The sequence below is a fragment of the Symphalangus syndactylus genome, chromosome 13 (assembly GCF_028878055.3).
Source record: "Symphalangus syndactylus isolate Jambi chromosome 13, NHGRI_mSymSyn1-v2.1_pri, whole genome shotgun sequence".
Classification (NCBI taxonomy): Eukaryota; Metazoa; Chordata; class Mammalia; order Primates; family Hylobatidae; genus Symphalangus; species Symphalangus syndactylus.
In genome coordinates this window covers 120,662,604-120,683,200 of record NC_072435.2, presented here as the reverse complement: position 1 = coordinate 120,683,200, position 20,597 = coordinate 120,662,604, and the positions used below count along the sequence as shown (strand labels likewise).

General features: G+C 50.4%; 1 protein-coding gene and 1 long non-coding RNA gene across 21 annotated transcripts in view; one reads left to right on the top strand and one right to left on the bottom strand.

The window, feature by feature from the left end:
• SCARB1 (scavenger receptor class B member 1) overlaps window positions 1–20,597 on the top strand; it is a 123,480-nt gene that overhangs the window by 20,903 nt on the left and 81,980 nt on the right. For 11 of the 17 annotated variants that reach the window (XM_063614753.1, XM_055240180.2, XM_063614754.1 and 8 more), the window contains exon 1: window positions 15,176–15,545. The exons of 1 other annotated variant lie outside the window; for it this stretch is intronic. In XM_063614753.1, coding sequence (XP_063470823.1) covers window positions 15,420–15,545 — 126 coding nt within the window. In that variant the 5' untranslated portion in view covers window positions 15,176–15,419. Of the gene's footprint in view, window positions 1–2,721; window positions 2,788–4,006; window positions 4,194–11,929; window positions 12,079–15,154; window positions 15,546–20,597 lie in introns of those variants that run through there. 5 more of the 17 variants (XM_055240170.2, XM_055240172.2, XM_063614755.1 and 2 more) reach the window with 5 other exon arrangements.
• On the bottom strand, window positions 48–15,052 carry LOC129461216 (uncharacterized). 4 transcript variants are annotated; one of them, XR_010115000.1, is made up of 7 exons: window positions 14,311–15,052; window positions 12,386–12,464; window positions 11,662–11,767; window positions 9,881–10,014; window positions 6,717–6,844; window positions 1,974–2,094; window positions 48–1,169 (listed from the first exon to the last, which is right to left on the bottom strand). It is a non-coding gene; the product is annotated as an uncharacterized lncRNA (long non-coding RNA). The 4 variants fall into 4 exon arrangements; XR_008650425.2 differs by having other exon boundaries at window positions 48–2,094; XR_008650426.2 differs by having other exon boundaries at window positions 48–2,094; window positions 14,829–15,052.

The window sequence follows — 20,597 nt, the reverse complement described above, 5'->3', positions numbered from 1 at the left end:
TTTCCATATAAGGGGAAGTCCTGAGACAGGGCAGCTTTGGGTTTTTTTTTTTTTTTTTTTTTTTTGAGACAGAGTCTCGCTTTGTCGCCCAGGCTGGAGTTCAGTGGCGCAATCTCGGCTCACTGCAAGCTCCGCCTCCCGGGTTCACGCCATTCTCCTGCCTCAGCCTCTCCGAGTAGCTGGGACTACAGGCGCCCGCCACCTTGATTTCATTCTTTTTTTTGAGATGGGGTCTCACTCTGTCGCCCAGGCTGCAGTGCAATTGCGTGATCTTGGCTCACTGCAACCTCCACCTCCCGGGTTCAAGCGATTCTCCTGTCTCAGCCTCCCAAGTAGCTGGGATTACAGATATGTGCCACCATGCCTGGCTAATGTTTGTATTTTTAGTAGAGATGGGGTTTAGCTATGTTGGCTAGACTGGTCTTGAACTCCTGACCTTGGGTGATCCACCTGCCTTGGCCTCCCAAAGTGCTAAGATTACAGGCGTGAGACACTGTGCCCAGGCTTTTTATTTTTAAAATAGAGACAGGGTCTCACTATATTGGCCAGACTGGACTTGAACTACTGGCCTCAAGCAATATTTCCACCTTGGCCTCCCAAAGTGCTGGGATTACATGCATGAGCCATGGGGACTGGCGTTCTCAATTTCTTTTTAAATTTTATTTATTTATATTTTTATTTTAAAAACACAGACAGGGTCTTACTATGTTGGCCAGGTTGGTCTTGAGCTACTGGCCTCAAGCAATCCTTCTGCCTTGGCCTCCCAAAGTGCTGGGGTTACATGCGTGAGCCACTGCGCCCAGCCGGCTCTCAGTTTCAATGTCAAGGGGAGCCCTGAAGAGCCAGGTTCTCTGCATCTCTCTGCTCTGGCATTTTCTGCAGGGCACAGTGGCTGCCTCTGTCTGGGTATCTCATCCAACAGGACACATGCAGGAAGCATCTCTTCCTTGGTCCATTTTTATCAGCAATGAAACCTTTCCAAGAATTCCCCCAGCTCACCCCTTCTCGTGTTTTTGACCAGCATTTGCTCGCATGTCCACCCCTAAGCCAATCGTAGTGAGAGGAACTGTATTACCAAGATGGCTGAGAATAATCAGGATTTCTTCCAGATGGGGGAATGAGGTCCCCCTCTTTGAGCATCTGTGGCTGCCGGGAAGCAGATAGACCCTCTGCCGTCAAGAAAGAAGGGGTGAGAAAGAATGAATTTCGGAAAGGCAACCAATGGTATCTACCATCACACTTGTTTAATTTCATCCTCACAAACGCCTCCGAGGTATTACTTGTCCCCATCGGCATGTATCTCGTATTTGACCTCTGAGTGGATCATCTTTTTAATTTTTAAAATTTTTGTGGGTACACGGTAGGTGTATCTATTTATGGGATACATGTTTTGATATGGGCAAGCAAATGGTAATAATCATGTGATGGAGAATGGGGTGTTCATCCCCTCAAGCATTCATCCTTTGTGTTACAAACAATCCTATTCTACTCCATTTTTTTTTTTGAGGTGGAGTTTCGCTCTTGTTGCCCAGGCTGGAGTGCAATGGAGCGATCTCGGCTCACTGCAACCTCTGCCGCTCAGACTCAAGTGATTCTCCTGCCTCAGCCTCCTGAGTAGCTGGGAATACAGGCACCCGCCACCACGCCTAGCTAAAATTTTTGTATTTTTAGTAGAGACAGGATTTCACCATGTTGGCCAGGCTGGTCTCGAATTCCTGACCTTGTGATCTGCCCGCCTCGGCCTCCCAAAGTGCTGGGATTACAGGCGTGAGCCACCGCACCTGGCCTCCAAGTCTACTCTTTTAGTTATTTTACTATGTACAATTAAGTTATTATTGACTCTAGTCACCCCGTTGTGCAAACAGTAGGTCTTAGTCATTCTTTTAAATGATTTTTTTTTTTTACCCATGAACCACCCCCCACTTCTCCTTTCTTTTAAATTAGAAAAAGTTATTTTTGAAATAGGGTCTCACTGTGTTGCCAGGGTTGGTCTTGAACTCCTGAGCTCAAGTTATCCTCCTGCTTCAGCCTCCCAAAGTGCTGAGATCACAGGCGTGAGCCACCGTGACCAGCCTGATATTTCTTCTTATATCCCTGTTGGGTAGAAATAAAGAAAAAAAGAGATATTTATTCAAATTCAGTAAAATATTGTGTGTGTGGCTGTGTGTGTTGTGTGCGTCTCTACACGTGTTTGTGTGTCTGTGTGTGTCAATGTGTGTGTCTGTGTGTGTGTGTCTGTGTGTGTGTCATTGTGTGTCTGTGTTGTGTCTCTGCATGTGTTTGTGTCTGAGTGTGTTAATGTGTGTGTCTGTGTGTCAGTGTCTCTGTGTGTGTTTGTGTGTGTCTCTGCATGTGTTTGTGTGTCTGTGTGTGTCAATGTGTGTGTCTGTGTCAATGTGTGTGTGTTTGTGTGTGTCTGCATGAGTTTGTGTGTGTGTGTCAATGTGTGTGTCTGTGTGTTTGTGTGTGTCTCTGCATGTGTTTGTGTGTCTGTGTGTGTCAGTGTGTGTGTCTGTGTGTGTGTAGGGGCATGTGGAGTTCTCTGAACTAAACTCCATGAGGAATACAATATTTATTAAAAGGAAAGTAATATGATTGTACTAATCTGAAACTCACGTATGTGTTATTAAAACTCAACCACAGCAATTGTTTAGTCCAAGGATTGGCAAACTCTTTCTGTAAAGCAACAGATAATAACTATTGTAACTTTTTGCACTACAGGGCCTCTGCTAAAATTACTCAACTCTGCCACTGTAGCCTGGACACAGCCATAAACTATATGAATAGGTATGTCTGGGTTCCAATAAAACTTTATTTACAAAAACAGGCTGGGGGTCAGGTTCGGCCTTTGGGCTATAGTTTGCCAACTCCCAGTTCAGACTTAGACCAATAAAAGATTGTTTCAGGAGGAATGTTTTATCGCTGACATTTTTTAGAGTTACTGGTGCACAGTGATAAGAAATAACAACCTGAGTTTGAATAGGCTGGGGGCTGTATCCACTGTTCCACCCTTGGTACACCTCTCATTCCCACTGTACAGAGGGGGCTCAGGGCTCAGAGGGGCACCCAAGGCTCAGAGGGGATACCATGGGCTGAGAAGGGCAGCTGGGGCTCAGAGGGAATACCTGGGGCTAAGAGGGGCAGCCAGGGCCTGGAGGAGGTGAGCCACTTGCCTAGAAATCTAGTCTGTGTCGCCCAGAGTGTGAATATCCCAAATACTCTCTTGGGCGGCTCGGATCCCTCCTCCCTGTGTGGTGGGGACTCCTTTCTGGGACAGACCCTGGGTCTGAGTCCGTGTTGCTCAGGGAAGCTGACACGGGCTCCTGTCACACTCGCCAGCACTTTTCTCTCTGGCTCAGGACAGGGTGGAAAAGTTAGGAAGTCTGCAGGAGTGGGCTTGGGGACAGTTTGGGGGCCCTGAGTCCCCTCATTTCCCTGTCTGGAGGTGCAGAGAACACTCCAGAGGGCCCGGTGGACCTGCTGTCCTCCCTGAGCCCGCCCCACTCACGTCTTCTCTCTGCCTCCCTGGTTCTCGATCAAAGACAGATCGAAGCTGCTCCTCATTGCTCAGGTCCCCTCAAGTCTCCTAACCGATTTCTTGACCCCAAACTTGCACTTTGTGGGAGGCTCCTATCCTCTCTCTGGCTCAGCCTTTGGATTGTGTAGTTTGTTTGTTTTTACCATCTTAACCATTTCTAAGTGTACACTTCAGTGGCATTAAGGACATCCACATTGTTGTGTAACCATCACCACCATCCCTCCTGAGACTTTCTCATCTTGCAAAATAGAAACTGCATATGCATTGATCAATAATTCCCCTTTCCCTCTCCCGCCAGCCCCTGGCACCCACCATTCTCCTTTCTGCCTCTGTGGATCTGGCTACTCTAGGGAGCTCATGCAAAGGGAATCGTACGGTATTTGTCCTGTTGTGGCTTATTTCACTCGCGTAACTTCCTCAAGGCCTGTGCATGTCGCAGCATGCATCAGAACGTCCTTTCTTTTCCAGGCTGAATCCTATTCCAACGTGCGGATGGGCCCCAGCTTATTACCCACCACCCGTCAGCAGACACTCGGGTTGCTCCCACCGTTGGGCCATCGTGAACAGCGCTGCAATGAACGCGGTGGCCAGATTCCTGTTCAAGTCCCCAGCTTCATTTCTTTTATATCCAGAAGTGAGATTGATGCATCACATGGTAATTCTATGTTAATTTCTTTTTGTTGTTTTTTGTTGAGACAGAGTCTTGCTGTCACCCAGGCTGGAGTGCAGTGCCATGATCTCAGCTCACTGCAACCTCCACCTCCCAGGTTCAAGCGATTCACTTATTCCACACCTCTGAGGTGGGTCTTATTAGCCCCATTTTACAGATGTGGCAATCGAGGCCCAGACAGTTAAGTAACATGTCCATAGGAGAGCAGGGGTTTGAACCTGGACTGTCTGGCTCCAGACTTGCTGTTTTAAACTATTAGTCAGTTAAAACTAGTAGCCTTCTTCTTCTTTTTTTTTTCTTTCTAAAGACAGCCTACTTTCTTTTTTTCTTCATTTTTGAGTCAGGGTTTCACTCTTGTTGCCCAGGCTGGAGTGCAGCGGCACGATCATGTCTCACTGCAGCCTCTACTTCCTGGGCTCAAGCAATGCTCCCGCCTCAGCCTCCCGAGTAGCTGGGACTACAGGCATGCGCCACCACGCCTGGCTAATTCTGTGTATTTTTAGTAGAGATGGGGTTTCACCATGTTGCTCAGGCTGGTCTTGAACTCGCTGGCCTCAAGCCATCCTCCCGCCTCGGCCTCCCAAAGTGCTGGGATTACAGGTGTGAGCCACTGCGCCGGCCGTTACCTCCAGGCTTCTACCGCAGCTGTTGGACACTGCTTCTGAGCCTCTCTTTCTCTCCTCTAATTCCTTTCCCACCACAGAATCAGTTCCTGTAGTAGTCTGAGCAGGAAGTGGAGAGAACACTCAAAATTGGAGACTTCGAGGATATATACAAAGGCGCAGGGAAAACGAAAGGGAGAGTGAAGCTGCTCCCCACCCTGGGGCTGAGGGGAGGAGGGCAGGATGTGTCACCTGGAACCCGGGAGGAGAGAGGAGTCAACAGAGGGCTGCCCTCCAGGGACCGTGACCTCTGCTCAAGAGCTGCAGCCAGCCTGTGTGTTTCAGCTCAGTGCAGTTGGGGTATCACAGACCACCCCACATGCAGTGACTTGGAGGTGCTATTAATGATACTACTGGGGCAAGAGGTATAAACCGGGGTGACTGCACCGTCTGAGGTGCAGTGGTCCCTGATTATCTGTTCCTTGGGCACACTGAGCACCTCCCTGACACAGGGCCTTTGCACTTGCTGGTTCATTTGCCAGAATGGCCCTCCCCAGCTCTCACCCTTCCCGTCTCCCCCCTCCAGCCCCCATCTCCCTGTGGCATTACCTTTTTATTTCTCTCATTAGCACTTAGCACCATCTATAATCCTTATCCATTTATTTGCTTATAAATATATTTATAGATAAATAAAAATATATATATTTTAATCTCTCTCTCTCTTTCCCTTACTAAAAAGGCCAGGGCAGACCAGACATGGTGGTTCAAACCTATAATCCCAGCACTTTGGGAGGTCGAGGTGGGAGGATCGCCTGACTCCAGGAGTTCGAGACCAGCCTGGGCAACATAGTGGGACGCCTATCTCTATTAAAAAAAAATAAAAATTAAAAAAATATTAGGTTGGCTGGGTGCAGGGTCTCACACCTGTAATCCTAGCACTTTGGGAGGCCGAGGTGGGTGGATCATTTGAGGTAAGGAGTTCGAGATCAGCCTGGCTAACATGATGAAACCCCATTTCTACTAAAAAATACAAAAATTAGCTGGGAGTGGTGGCAGGCGCCTGTAGTCCCAGCTGCTCAGGAGGGAGGCTGAGGCAGGAGAATCGCTTGAACCCGGGAGGCAGAGGCTGCAGTGAGCTGACATCACACCACTGCACTCCAGCCTGGGCAACTGAGCAAGACTCATCTCAAAAAAAAAAAATTAGCTGGTGTGGTGGCACATGTCCATAGGAGGCTGAGGTAGGAGGATCGCCTGAGCCCCGGGGGTGGAGGCTGCAGTGAGCTTTGCACTCCAGCATGGGTGACAGAACCAGACCCTGTCTCAAAAAAAGTAAGGCCAGGGCAGAGAGGACCTGCCTGCTTTCTTCCCCATCTCCCCCCAGGCCCTAGCACACAGTAGGCCTGATACATAGTGAGTGCTCAGCAAATATTTGCCACATAAATGAATGAATGAGCATGTCCATCCCTTCTCTGGTAGGTAGGACAGGACCAGGTGGTCTCAGAGGAATCTTCTGGGTCCTGGGATAGGAATCCTCCTCCTTTCTCCAGCTGCTGTTGAGAGTGGCAGCTGATAGAAACTTCTATCCTCCGGTGACCTGGCCCACGGAGCAGCGTATTAGCTCGCAGCTGCCAGCTGGGTCCTCCCCACGCGCTTGCACCTTTGTCCTGGGAAGCACGTCTGTGTTGGAGGGTTAGCCCTTGCCAGAGAGGACATATCAGAGTCCCCAAAGGCCAGGGACAAAGGTGAGGACTGATCGCCAGCCCTGAGTCAGAGAGGAAAGACTCCTGGAGGGAAGTCAGTGATCAGGGACTCACAAAGGCATGATTCTGAAGGAAGACAGGATTTACAGGGCATCTCAGTCTGTTCAGGCTTCTAAAACAGAGTACCATAGACTGGGAGAACTTACAGACAACGGACATCTATTTCTCTCATTTCTGGAGGTTGGGAAGTCCAAGATCAAGGCGCCAGCAGATTTGGTGACGGTGAGGCCCTGCGTCCTGGTTCACAGATGGCAGCTTCTCTCTGTGTCCTTGCCTGGTGGAAGGGGAGATGCAGCTCTCTAGAGCCTCGTGTGTCAGGACCCTCATCCCATCAGTGAAGCCTCTGCCCCCATGACCTCGTCACTTCCCAAAAGCCCCACCTCCTAATACCATCACATGGTAATTAGGTTTCAACGTACAAATTTCAGGGGACACATTCAGACTCTAGCACAGGGGCTAAAGTCCAGGGGCAGAGGCTAAGTTTCTGGAGGGGCTGTTTGGGGGCTCTGGAGACCTTCTCTGATATTCACAATATTGCAGGGGGCATTTTGACCTACTGAAGAGAAACAGCTCCTAAAAAGTCACTCGCAGCAACATGAGAGATTCATATTCTGATTAAAATCTATGCAGGCACCTCCTGCTTCAGAGTTGTTGCCCTGGCTATTCCCTCTGCCTGGAACGTTCTTCCCTGGATCTCAACACGTTCCTGCACTTCCTGCAGGTCTTTGCCCAAATGTCACCTTCTCACTGAGGCTGTCTCCAAACACCCCATTTAAATGGCAACCCCTCTCCTCCAGTAGCATTTACACTGTTCTGTTTTTCCCCTAAAGCATGCATCGTCCTCTAACTAACTGCCTGTCCCATGGAAATGCAGCATGCACAAACCACACACACAATTTCATAAATTTTATGACAGAGGAACCTGTTCTGAAAAAAGAAAAAAAGATAAAAGAATTTTAGGGGTCATATTTTAAAAAGTAAAAAGAAACAGGTGAAATTAATTTAACTTGTAATATTATTCAGCCCTTGGTCAGTGTGTGTGGATGATCCACATCTACCAGAGTCCAAGGTAAAAGCTTGCCTCTGCCGCTGGGCCACGCAGCTGCCTGGCATGGTGGCCTGGGGCAAGTTGCTCAGCCTCTCTGTGCCCCGGCTGCCTTATCGGTGATGTTCAAATAGTGTCATTTCAGGCCGGGCGCGGTGGCTCACGCTTGTAATCCCAGCACTTTGGGAGGCCGAGGCGGGCGGATCACAAGGTCAGGAGATCGAGACCATGATGAAACTCCGTCTCTACTAAAAATACAAAAAATTAGCTGGGCGTGGTGGCGGGCACCTGTAGTCCTAGCTACTCGGAGAGGCTGAGACAGGAGAATGGCGTGAACCTGGGAGGCAGAGCTTGCAGTGAGCCGAGATTGCGCCACTGCACTCCAGCCTGGGCAACAGAGCGAGACTCCGTCTCAAAAAAAAAAAAAAAAAAAGTGTCATTTCAATGTGTAATCAATATAATATTGAGATATTTTATGCTCTTTTCATATGAAGGCTTTGAAATCTGGGATGTATATAACATAGCATATTTCACTTCAGACTAGCCCCGTGTCAAGTGTCCCATAGCCACATAGGGCCAGTGGCTACTGTATTGGATAGCACAGCTCTAATATCTTTTTGTTTTGTTTTTTGAGATGGGGTCTTGCTCTGTCATCCAGGCTGGAGTGCAGTGATGTCATCTTGGATCACTGCAACCTCTGCCTCCTGAGCTTAAGTGATCCTCCCACCTCAGCCTCCTGAGTGTCTGGGACCACAGGTGCGTGCCACCATGCCCAGCTGATTTTTTTTTTTAACTTATTGTAGCAACAGGGTTTTGCTATGTTGACCAGGCTGGTCTCAAACTCCTGAGCTCAAGCAAAGTGCCTGCCTCGGCCTCCTAAAGTGCTGGGATTACAGGTGTGAGCCACCGTGCCCATAGCTCTAACATTTTATAAAATCCACCCATGATGATGTTTATCACTAATTGTTATTGCTCGTCTACTAACATACAGGACCCGCAAGGCTGGGGGCTTGCTTATGGTCCCTGCTGGGTCCCCAAACGCCCAACACAGTGCCCAGCACAGAGTAAGAGCTCAATGTGAACTGAACGAATCCAGCAGGCACACGTGAGCTCTCTTTCCTCCCTCACCAGCAGTGATCCAGGTGGCAGATGTGGCTACAATGCTTTCCTGGCTGTGCGTTGTGGCTCATGCCTGTAATCCCAGCACTTTGGAAGGCCGCGGCGAGTGGATCACTTGAGCCCAGGAGTTGGAGACCAGCCTGGCCAACATAGTAAAACCGCATCTCCATTAAAAATACAAAAATTGGCCGGGTACAGTGGCTCACACCTGTAATCCCAGAACTTTGGGAGGCCGAGGTGGGTGGACCACCTGAGGTCAGGAGTTCAAGACAAGTCTGGCCAACATGGTGAAGTCCCATCTCTACAAAAATACAAAAATTAGCCAGGCATGATGGCAGGTGCCTGTAATCCCAGCTACTCAGGAGGCTGAGGCAGGAGAATTGCTTGAACCCGGGAGGAGAAGGTTGCAGTGAGGCGAGATCACACCATTGCACTCTAGCCTGGGCAACAGAGTAAGACTCCTTCTCAAAAAAAAAAAAAAAAAAAAAAAATTAGCAGGGTGTGTGGCATGCACCTGTAATCCCAGCTGCTCAGGAGGCTGAGACGGGGAGAATTGCTTAAATCTGGGAGGCGGAGGTTGCAGTGAGCTGAGATCACACCATTGCACTCCAGCCTGGGCCACAGAGCGAGTCTCCATCTCAAAAGAAAAAAAATAAGGTTTCCTCTTCCTTTGCTTTTTATTTTGTCCTTTCTCGCGCCCGTCTCTTCGCTTTCCTTCACTTTCTTCCTCTTTTTCCTTTCCCTCAGCAAACAGCGTAGTGGTCATGTTTGTGGCAAGTGACTGGTTCACATCTCTGCTCACTGCTCGCCAGGAGGCAGCTGTGCCTCCTTTAAGGAAGCCCTTCAGCTTCCATGCACTGTGTTCTGTTGCCGCTGGGGATGAGTGTGATTCTTCCCAGGCTGGGGTGGGGCACAGGGCATGCGGCTGCCTGCAGGAGGTGTTGGCTCCGCCTCACACAGGCACCTTGCTAAGCATATGACCAAGATGAGCCCATGTAATCCTCATGACCACCCCAGGGTGCAGGCATGACTAAGACCAATCCCAAGGCACCGATAAGGGAGCCGAGGCACAGAGAGGCTGAGCAACTTGCCCCAGGCCACCATGCCAGGCAGCTGCGTGGCCCGGCAGCAGAGGCAAGCTTTTACCTTGGACTCTGGTAGACGTGGTTCATCCACACACACTGACCAAGGGCCTACTGTGGGCCACGTGCTGTTCAGGAGCCGGGGGCACAGCAATGGACGAAACAGGCAGATTCCTGCCCTGTGGAGCTTTTTTTATCCTAGAAGAGGAAGGAAGCCAGTCAAACAAGCGAACACCTCCCTGGAGGGCGGTCAGTGCACAGAGAGAAATGAAGCAGCCAAAGGGGATAGGGAGGGTCCTGTGGGTGGTTTGTAACTTTCAAAGGATGGGCAGGAAGGAAGTCATTGCTGAGAAGATGACACTGGAGTAAGGACCTAAAGGAAGGGAGGGTGAGCCTCCTGGGTGTTAGGGAGAGGAGCATTCCAGGAGGGGACCAGGGAGTGCAAAGGTTCTGGGGCACGAGCCAGGCAGCAGGTGGAGGAGCTCTGGGGAGGAGGGTGTGGCTGGAGCAGAGTGGGCAAGGGGAGGGAGGGGGATGAGGTTAGGGAGATGTGACGATCTGGGTGTGTTTCTACTTTCTCTCTCGTATGAGATGTGGTCATCTTGTGGGCCATGGTGAGGGCTTTGGCTTTTACGCTGAATGAAGTGGGAGCCACGGAAAGGTTTCTTTCTTTTTGTTTTCTTGAGACAGGGTCTCACTATGTTGCCCAGGCTGGAGTGCAGTGACACAATCATAGCTCAGTCACTGCAGCCTCGACTTCTGGGCTCACGTGATTCTCCCACCTCAGCCTCCTCAGTAGCTGAAACTAGAGGTGCGTGCCACCTTACCTGGCTAACTTTTTATTTTTTGTAGAGATGGTGTCTGGCTGTGTTGCCCAGGCTGATCTCGAACTCCTGGCCTCAAGGGATCCTCCTGCCTCGGCCTCCAAAAGCACTGGGATTATAGGCATGAGCCACCACACCTGGCCATTTCTTTAAAATAACAGTTTTTATTGAGATATAATTTGCATATCATGCATTCACCCATTTAAAGTATATAATTTGGCCAGGCATGATGGCTCACACTTGTAATCCCAGCACTTTGGGAGGCCAGGGTGGGAGGATGACCAGAATTTTGAGAGCAGCCTGGGCAACAAAGTGAGACCCTGTCTCAATAAAAATGAAAACATGAGGTGTGCATGGTGGCATATACTTGTTGTCCAAGCTAGTCAGGTGGCTGAGGCGGGAGGATGGTTTGAACCCAAGACTTCAAGGCTGTAGGGAGATGATACCACCACTGCACTCCAGCCTGGGTGACAGAGTGAGACCCTGTCTCTTGAAAAAAAAAAAAAAAAAAGAAAGTGTGCAATTTGATGGCTTTTTGTATATTCACAGAGTTGTGCAACCATCATTACCATCACTTGTACTGTCACTTTTAGAACATTTTCACCACTCCAAAATGAAACCCCAAACCTGTAACAGTCACTCCTCATTCTCCCCAGCCCCTGGCAACCACTGGTCTACTTTTTGTCTCCATAGATCTGCCTACTATGGACATTTTATGTAAGCAGAATCATACATGTGGCCTTTGTGTCTGGCTTCTTTCACTTATCAATGTTTTCAAGGTTCATCCATGGTGTAGCATGCGTCAGCCCTTCATTCCCTTTTATGCTGAGTCATATTCCAGTGTGTGGTTATGCCACATTTTATTTACCTATTCACCAGCTGATGGGGGTGTGGGTTATTTTCACTGCTTGCCTGCTGTGAACATTTGTGTCCAGGCATATGTGTGGACATGCTCTTTCCTTTCTCCTGGGCATACACCCAGGAGTGGAACTGCTGGGTCTTAGGGGACCCCTATGTTTACCTTTTGAGGCTGCACCATTTTCCAATCCCATAAGCGCCTCACAAGGCTTCCAACTCCTCCAGGTCTTTGCCTGCAGTTGTTCTCCGTCTTTGATCACGAAAGGACTCTGAGCAGAGGAGGAAAAGCATCTGACTTGATTTTCCAGAAGCCCTGTGACACCATGTTGATCGTATTTTGTTATCAGCACTCTTTCTTTTCTTCTGTATCTTTGACTTTCCCCAGGGCAAGACCTCTCAAACATGACGAAGTCTTTTTTTCCCTTCTTAAGCTGCTCTCCCTGCCACCGGAAGTGACTCCCCTCAGCAAGGCCAAGGTGGCTCACGTGTCCCAGCACCCTTTCATCTCTGCCCTTCTCTCTCGAGTGACAGCATGGCGTGACATGAGGGCTCTCCAGCCATGGCCTTGCAGCCCTCTTGGGTAAGCATCACGTACATTTGGACCTTGAAGACTTGGTCATGAATCAGAGTTAGATTGGGTGAGATGGTCAAGGCAGGTCAGTATCAAGGAAGTGGAGGAGGGTGTCAGGGCCAGGCAGACCGCGGATTTTAGTTAACTGGCTAATTTCCGAGAACTACAAAAGTCATTAAAAAAAAAGGCAACTGCATAGCTGAAGGCTATTGAAGGCCTTAAGGAATTCAATGAAATGATATTAATTAATTAATCAATTGATCAGTTACTCGATTGATTAATGAGTTAATTAGCTGACTGAGTATTTATTGAGTACCTGCTATGTGCCAGGCATTTTTCCAGGTGATGGAGATATATCAATAAGCAAAACAGGGTCAGCTTCTGTCTCTCGGGAGCTGGAGGAGATGAACAAGGAAACAGATGAGACCATTTCACACAAAGCAAGGTGGCCTGACAGAGTGGGCTGGGACTCCTGTTTTCGACAGATGCAACAGCAAAGGCTTCTCTGAGGAGTGGGTTTCAGCTGAGCCCAGAAGAGTGGGGAGCCCCAGGAGCCTGAAGTGGGTTTCAGCTGAGCCCAGGAGAGTGGGGAGCCATGGAAGGATCTAGGGGAAGCGTATCCTAGACAGAGGAACAGGAAGTGCAAAGGTCCTGACACAAGAAAAAGCTGGGGACGCTCAATGAACAGAAACAATGGGGGAGAGGGCAGAAGATGGAGGCAGAGAGATGGGCAGGCACCAGGTCATGTGGGTCCAGAAAATAACGACGACAGTCCCCAGCTCAGTTGCACTGACACATTCCAGGGACTGTTCTAAGCACTGGCATGTTTTTTCACTTGTTTAATCCTCACAGTAGCCCTTGGAAAGGGGCTCTTCTAATCCCTGTTTCGTAGATGAGGAGACTGAGGCACAGAAAGGCCCAAACCACTTGCCCCAGGACTCCAATGTGGGAAATGCTGGAGCCTGGATTTCTCTGAACCTGTCCCCCTGGGCTACCACAGTCTCACCCCAGCCACTCTGACCTCCCTCAGGAGTTGGGCCCTGCCCCTTGGGGCACTGGACCATATTCGGCCTCCTTAGAGGAAGGCAGTGCCAGGCAAAGCTGTCTAACCAGAACATAGCAGGTGCTCTGTAAATATTGGTTCAGGCGAAGATATATTGCTTAAGGATGGCCCTGGGAGAAGGCTGCTTTCTTTTGGAGTTAAATAAGAAGTTTAGAAAGCCCCCTCAGAGCACTCAAGGACTGAGCCTGCCTTACCCAGGTGCTGGGGACACCACCCTCCTGTCCCTGTGTAACCCAGGAGTCTCTTGTCCTCTCAGTAACTTCATTCAGAAAACGAGGGGACTGGCCAACATGAGGGGCCCAAAACTCAAGGTGGGGCTAGCGGTTCAGGGACCAGAAGGCAGGCCAAGTGGGGTGTGGTGGAGGACTTCAGGGGGGCGTGGAGGGCTTCAGGGACACACTCACCCATCTAAGGGCAACTGCCACTTAGTGCCAGCCCACTGCTGTGCACTCTATTCTGTTTTCTTTTCCTCTCTCTCTCCTTTTTTTCTTTTTTTTTTCCCCCAGGGTCTTGCTGTCACCCAGGCTGGAGTGCGGTGGTAAGATCAGGGCTCACTGCAGCCTTGAACTCTGGGACTCGAGGGATCCTTCTGCCTCAGCCTCCTGAGTAGCTGGGACCACAAGCGCATGCCACTGTGACTGGCTAATCTTTTCATTTTCTGTAGAGACTGGTCTCACTATGTTGCCCAGGCTGGTCTCCAACTAGTGGCCTCAAGTGATCCCTCACCTGGACCTTCCAAAGTGCTGGGATTACAGTTGTGGGCCACCATGCACCGGGCCTGCTCTGTTTTCTTGGAGCACTTGCCTGAAATTATCCTTCATTCATTTGCTCAAGTGCTCATCATTGGTTTCCTTCTTCATTATAAAGTGGGGACTTGGTTTGGGTTAACTAAGCTTCCCTGTGCATCAGTTTTCATTTCTTTCTTTCTTTTTCTTTTCTTTTTTTTTGAGATGGAGTTTCGCTCTTGTTGCCCAGGCTGGAGTGCAATGGCGCTATCTCGGCTCGCCACAACCTCCGCCTCCCGGGTTCAAGCAATTCTCCTGCCTCAGCCTCCTGAGTAGCTGAGATTACAGGCATGCGCCACTACGCCCGGCTAATTTTGTATTGTTAGTAGAGACAGGGTTTTGCCATGTTGGTGAGGCTGGTCTCCAACTCCCGACCTCAGGTGATCCACGCACCTAGGCCTCCCGAAGTGCTGGGATTACAGGCGTGAGCCACCGCCCAGTTTTCTTGGTGTAAAATGGAGCCATTGTGTGCAAAGCACTCAGGACAGGAGCCAGCACCTAGAAGGCTTCTCAGTCATTCATTCTAGACTATTTACTGTGAGCAGGCATTCCCTGCCAGGCCACGTTCTAGAGCTGAGAACGCGTGGGGGGGCCCCACCTCAAGGGCTGGCATCCCACTTGGAGCACATGGTCAGAATGCAAGGACGCAAATGAACGTGAACCTGCCAGGGGGTCCTCAGTCATAGGGTGATGGTGGCACCAACGTTACGAAGGGCCAGGCGGATACCTGGGAGAACAGAATTGCCTGTGCAGGGTGTATGAAGGCCCTGGGGCTGGAGCCTGCGGCCCTTCTTCCAGGGACAGTGAGGCTGGAGATGGACTGGGAAGATGAGGGTCTAGAAGGTGGTGGCGGGGCATGTGGACCGTTGTAAGGGCTCTGGGGTTCCTGGGTGGGCTGGAGTCCTACTCACTGTGACCAACCATGATGATGGTCCCGATAGAGGAGGAGGGGGAAGAGGAGGGAAAGGGAAGGGTGTGGGGCTCAGAGGGGAGAGCTAGGAGGAGGGGAGACATAGGTGGGGGAAGGGGTAGGAGAAAGGGGAAGGGAGCAAGAGGGTGAGGGGCACCAGGCCCCATAGGCGTTTTGGCTCAGCGGTCACGAGGCCTCCTCAGCTCCCGCCCCAAAACGGAAGCGAGGCCGTGGGGGCAGCGGCAGCGTGGCGGGGCGTGTCTTGGCGGCCATGGCCCCGCCCCCTGCCCGTCCGATCAGCGCCCCTCCCCGTCCCCGCCCCGCTCCCGCCCCCGGCCCGCTCAGGCCCCGCCCCTGCCGCCGGAATCCTGGAGCCCAAGGCTGCCCGGGGGCGGTCCGGCGGCGCCGGCGATGGGGCATAAAACCACTGGCCACCTGCCGGGCTGCTCCTGCGTGCGCTGCCGTCCCGGATCCACCGTGCCTCTGCGGTCTGCCTGCCCGGAGTCCCCACCTGTGTCGTCTCTGTCGCCGTCCCCGTCTCCTGCCAGGCGCGGAGCCCTGCGAGCCGCGGGTGGGCCCCAGGCGCGCAGACATGGGCTGCTCCGCCAAAGCGCGCTGGGCTGCCGGGGCGCTGGGCGTCGCGGGGCTACTGTGCGCGGTGCTGGGCGCTGTCATGATCGTGATGGTGCCGTCACTCATCAAGCAGCAGGTCCTCAAGGTGGGTGAGGGAGCCCCCAGGGGGTCCGCGCACGGACCCGGGCTGTTGGGCGCTGGGCGCCTGGAGGACCCGCGTGTTGCGGTAGGTGGGCGACCGCAGCGGAATCGGCGTCCGGGCCCGGCGCAGCAGAGCACGAGGGAGGCCAGGCGCTTCGGGAGGAGCTGCTGCCAGCCTCCCCAGCACCCTCACCGCTCCAGACTGAGGCTAGGGAGGAACCCAGGGGCTTTGCTGGAGGCGCAGGCCAGGATTGGAGAGGCCTGGATGGGAGACCACCCGGGCGCCTGACCCTCCCTAAGGGTGGGTGGACAGGTTGCTTCCGTGGTGCGGCCCGAAGGAGCCCAGGAGTGTGTGAAAGTCTGCTTTCACAGCAGCCGGTAGCAGAGTCCGGTAAAATTAGAGCTGCACTTTGCTTGTATCCTGAGAGCCCAGGAGGACAGGAACCTTCTGTGAAGCCCACGTGGGTGCCCAGCTCACATGGTAGGTGCTCAGCTGAGCATCCTCCACTGCCCAGAATCTCCCCATAGGAACCCTTTCCCAGAGGCAGAATGCGCGACTCTGTTCTCCCTGCTCACTGCCTCCATGATTCAGACTGGAAACTGTAAGCCGCTTTTCTTCCCAGATTCCTGCAGAGGCAGGCACCAGCCCAAGGTCCTCTGAATGCACGCAGCCTGAGGTCTTTCCTCTGATCCTAACCTTGCATACCGTTGCCCTTTCAACCAGGGAGACAGATTAGGCGGTCAGCTGGTCTGCAGACGGACAGACTCTGCCCTGGGTGCCTGGGTGGCCTGTTTGAATGAGCCTGGAGTTAGGAAAGGGCTGGGAGATTGCAGAGTATCACATTTGAACTAAGAGCCATTTAGAGTTTTGAAGCCCTGCAACCCACACATGCAGTGGCGGGGAGGGGAAACTGGGGCTCGCTCTTATCAAAGTTCTAGCCAGATGCAGAGCTGGGGTGAAGATGTGGACATTGTCACTCTAATGGACATCTTTCCCCCTTGGCCTGCCTCTTTGGACTGGGTTTCTTAAGAATGGTTCGTTGTCCACATTTAATGTCTGTTCCCTCATTCACAGAGTGAATGAATGAGTGATTGAATGAAGGATCTGCTTAGATCTGGCTGCCACACTTCTTGGGACCCAGCTAGCTGGCTTTAAAGATGGAGCAACATGTGGCCTCTCTCAAGGTCTCTGGGTGAGCAGTTGTCTAGGGCATCTTGGCCACGTTGTGTCTATTTTTGATTTTTCAAATCTTGTCCCGCCAAAGCCTGTAATCTGATTGCAAAGAGGTCCCGGTGGATGGTGACACTGTCTCTGGGGATGGCAGGAAAAGCAACAGAATGGCCTCTTCCCCCCCGTGACAGCTCAGAGGCTTTCTCTGTTACACTGCGGGAGCTTTATTTTTCTGTGGCCTACTCATACTGAAACGTGTGTGTCAGTGACAGCCTTGTGGCTGCTGCAGTGCCAGGACCTCACTGTGTGTATGCAGGGTCCCTAGAGGGGCTGTCACTCAGGTGGTTCAAGCATGTGACCCTGTGCTGTGAGTGAGCACCTAGTCTCTTGCTTTGGGAGTGCGGGGGTGGTGGGACTCATGCCAGGTAAAGAGTCTTGCCAACTCAGTTATTCGGGGGCTTATTTCAAGGTGTTTTCTTTCTCAGGATGTCATCAGGTTAAGTATGTCAGTAGGGTATGTGTGTGTGTGTGTGTGTGTGTGCACCACACATGCGTGCACCACCAAATTTCCCCACTCCTCTCCCGGGCTTCTAAAGAGGAAAACCACATTGTCCTCAATTGTCCTGGAGCTAGGAGCATCTGGCTTAAAGTTGAACGGGAGCCTCCCAGCATCCCTCTGTGGATATCCCAAAGGCGATTGGTTTGGGGCCGAGTGGCGTGAAGGCAGGAAGACATGCCCAGCCCAAGACGGCCACTTCTGGAACCGCCCAGGCTGGAGCAGCGGCCAAGTGCCTTAGCATGGAAGAAGAGAGCCTGTGTTCAGGGGACCAGGCGGGTGAGACACGCGCATAAGCAGGGACTGCCCGCTGGTGTTTTCTTTGGCTACATGAGTCTGTGTGCAACTTGAATGGGAGGCCTTGTGCTTTGATTTTTTTTTTTTTAATATGCTTTTTGGTTAACGACAGAAGTCCCTACAGTTGGCGCTCTGTGTCTGCAGGTTCTGCATCCATGGATTCAATCAACTGTAGATTGAAAGTTTTCAGAAAAAATCCCCCCAAAATAACAATACAACTAAAAAAAAGACATAAAACAATACTGTATAACAACTATTGACATACCATTTACATCGTATTAGGTATTAAAGTAACCTAGAGATGATTTAAAGAATATGGGAGGATATGTGTAGGTGCTATGCAAATACCGCAGCATTTTATGCAAATACCACAGCATTTTATGTCGGGGACTTGAGCATCTGCAGATCTTGGTATCTATGGGGGTCCTGAAACCAATTCCCCTCTGACATTGAGGGACGACTTTATATAAAATATATGAATACTTGCTCGTAAAAAAAAGTTCAAATGGAGGAAAAGAGAGAAAGTTTCCCCCATTTTATTCCCCTCCTGAGCTATTATCACCATCATTGGTGTGGCTCTTTCTAGACCCTTTTCTGTGTACCAAGAGCCTGTATGTATACATATTAATATATATATTTTACATAACTTGAACTAACTGTAACTGAACTTGAACATGTATAATTATTTTGCAATTTGCTTTTCAATTCAAAGATACCATCTGAAAAATTTTCCATGTCTCAGCAATAAATCTACCCCGCATTTTCCTTCATCACTGCTGGTATTCCTTTGAATGGTTATAGACTTGTTTACCTGTTTCTCCATTGACTGATCATTTTCTCTGTCACAAATGACAGCCATATCCCGACACATCCCTCTTCGTGTGGTTCATGAACATTTCCATAGGGTAGATTTCTAGAAGTGGGGCCTTGGGAGCAGGTGTGCTCAGTTTGAGTTTTGATGATTATGGCCAAATTGCCCTTCTGCACAGCTCTGTTGCTACATCCACCCACAAGGTATGGGACTGTGCCACTTCCCCTGTCTCTGCCATCACTGGTGATTACTGATTTATCACTGTCATTTTTTGGTAGCCAAGTTCCCGTGTGTCTCTGGTTCTCCAAGGAAGGCCCAGCTGGTGGACATGGGGGAGAGGCCCCTCACTGCAGCTGGGCTGCAAAAAAGGGATGCTCATCTTCCAAGGCTGCCATCTTCAATGATGAGCTGGGGAGAAGATGTGGATATTGTCACACTAGTTGACATCTTTTTCCCCTTGGCCTGCTTCTTTAGACTGAATTTCTTAAGAATGGCTTCTTGTCCACATTTCATGTTTATGTCCTTTTCACAGAACTTGGATATGTGCCCCCAGGGATCTGAACCATGTCTTCATTATTCACTGGATCACCTGAGGTCAGGAGTTTGAGACCAGCCTGGCCAACATGGCTAAACCCCGTCTCTACTACAAAATACAAAAACTAGCTGGACATGGTGGTGCATGCCTGTAATCCCAGCTACTTGGGACGCTGAAGCAGGAGAATAGCTTGAACCTGGGAGGCTGAGGTTGCAGTGAACTGAGATCGCGACACTGCCCTCCAGCCTGGGTGATAGAGTGAGACTCTGTCTCAAAAAAGAAAGAAGGAACTTAGATATATGTCTCAGCATGGGTAGGCCATAAAAACACATTACTAATTGAAAAAAGCTCTGGTGCTATTTATGTTAAAAAAAACCCACCAAACAATATTTTATATTTTCTTTCCATTTTTATTTTTATTTTCGTAGAGACAAGGTCTCACTATGTTACCCGGGCTGGTCTCGAACTCTTGGCCTTAAGTGATCCTTCTGCCTTGGCTTTCCAAAGCACTGGGATTATAGGTGTGAACCACCGTGCCCTGCCATTATTTTCAATGCCTTAATATTAGAATATGTTAAAGTTTGGGAAAAGGTGAGACTAACAGAAGTGGATACTCTAATGAGAGAAGGCAGGACACTGGGGGTGTGGCCAAAGGAAACCTAATACTTTATCTGTAATGCTCCTATTTATTTATTTATTTTTTTTTTGAGACGGAGTCTCGCTCTGTCGCCCAGGCTGGAGTGCAGTGGTGCAATCTCGGCTCACTGCAGCCTCCGCCTCCTGGGTTCACGCCATTCTCCTGCCTCAGCCTCCTGAGTGGCTGGGACTACAGGTGCCTGCCACCACACCCAGATAATTTTTTTTTGTATTTTTGTAGAGACGGGGTTTCACTGTGTTAGCCGGATGGTCTCGATCTCCTGACCTTGTGATCTTCCCCTCTCAGCCTCCCAAAGTGCTGGGATTACAAGCGTGAGCCACCGAGCCCGGCCATTATTTTTTGTTTTAACCAAGAAAATGTATCCACATGCTACATGTTTGATTAAAAATTACAAGGCCAAGCATGGTAGCTCAAACTTGCAATTCCAGCATTTTATGGGGCTGAGGTAGGAGGGTCACTTGAAGCCATGAATTCAAGACTAGCCTGGGCAGCATAGTGAGACCCCCATCTCTACAAAAAAAAAAAAAAAAAAACTAAGCTGGAGCATGGTGGTATGCACCTATAGTCCTAGCTACTCGAGAGGCTGAGGTGGGAGGATCTCTTGAGCCCAGAAGCTTGAGGCTGCAGTGAGCTGTGTTTGTGCCACTGTACTCCAACCTGGACAACAGAGTGAAATCCCATCTCTTTTTTTTTTTTTGAGACGGAATCTTGCTCTGTCGCCCAGGCTGGAGTGCAGTGGCGCGATCTCGGCTCACTGCAAGCTCCACCTCCCGGTTTCACGCCATTCTCCTGCCTCAGCCTCTCCGAGTAGCTGGGACTACAGGTGCCCGCCACCACACCCACCTTATTTTTTGTATTTTTAGTAGAGATGGGGTTTCACTGTTTTAGCCAGGATGGTCTCGATCTCCTGACCTAGTGATCTGCCCACCTTGGCCTCCCAAAGTGCTGGGATTACAGGCGTGAGCCACCGTGCCCAGCCAAAATCCCATCTCTTAAAAAAAAAAAATTACAAATGAACAGACACATAG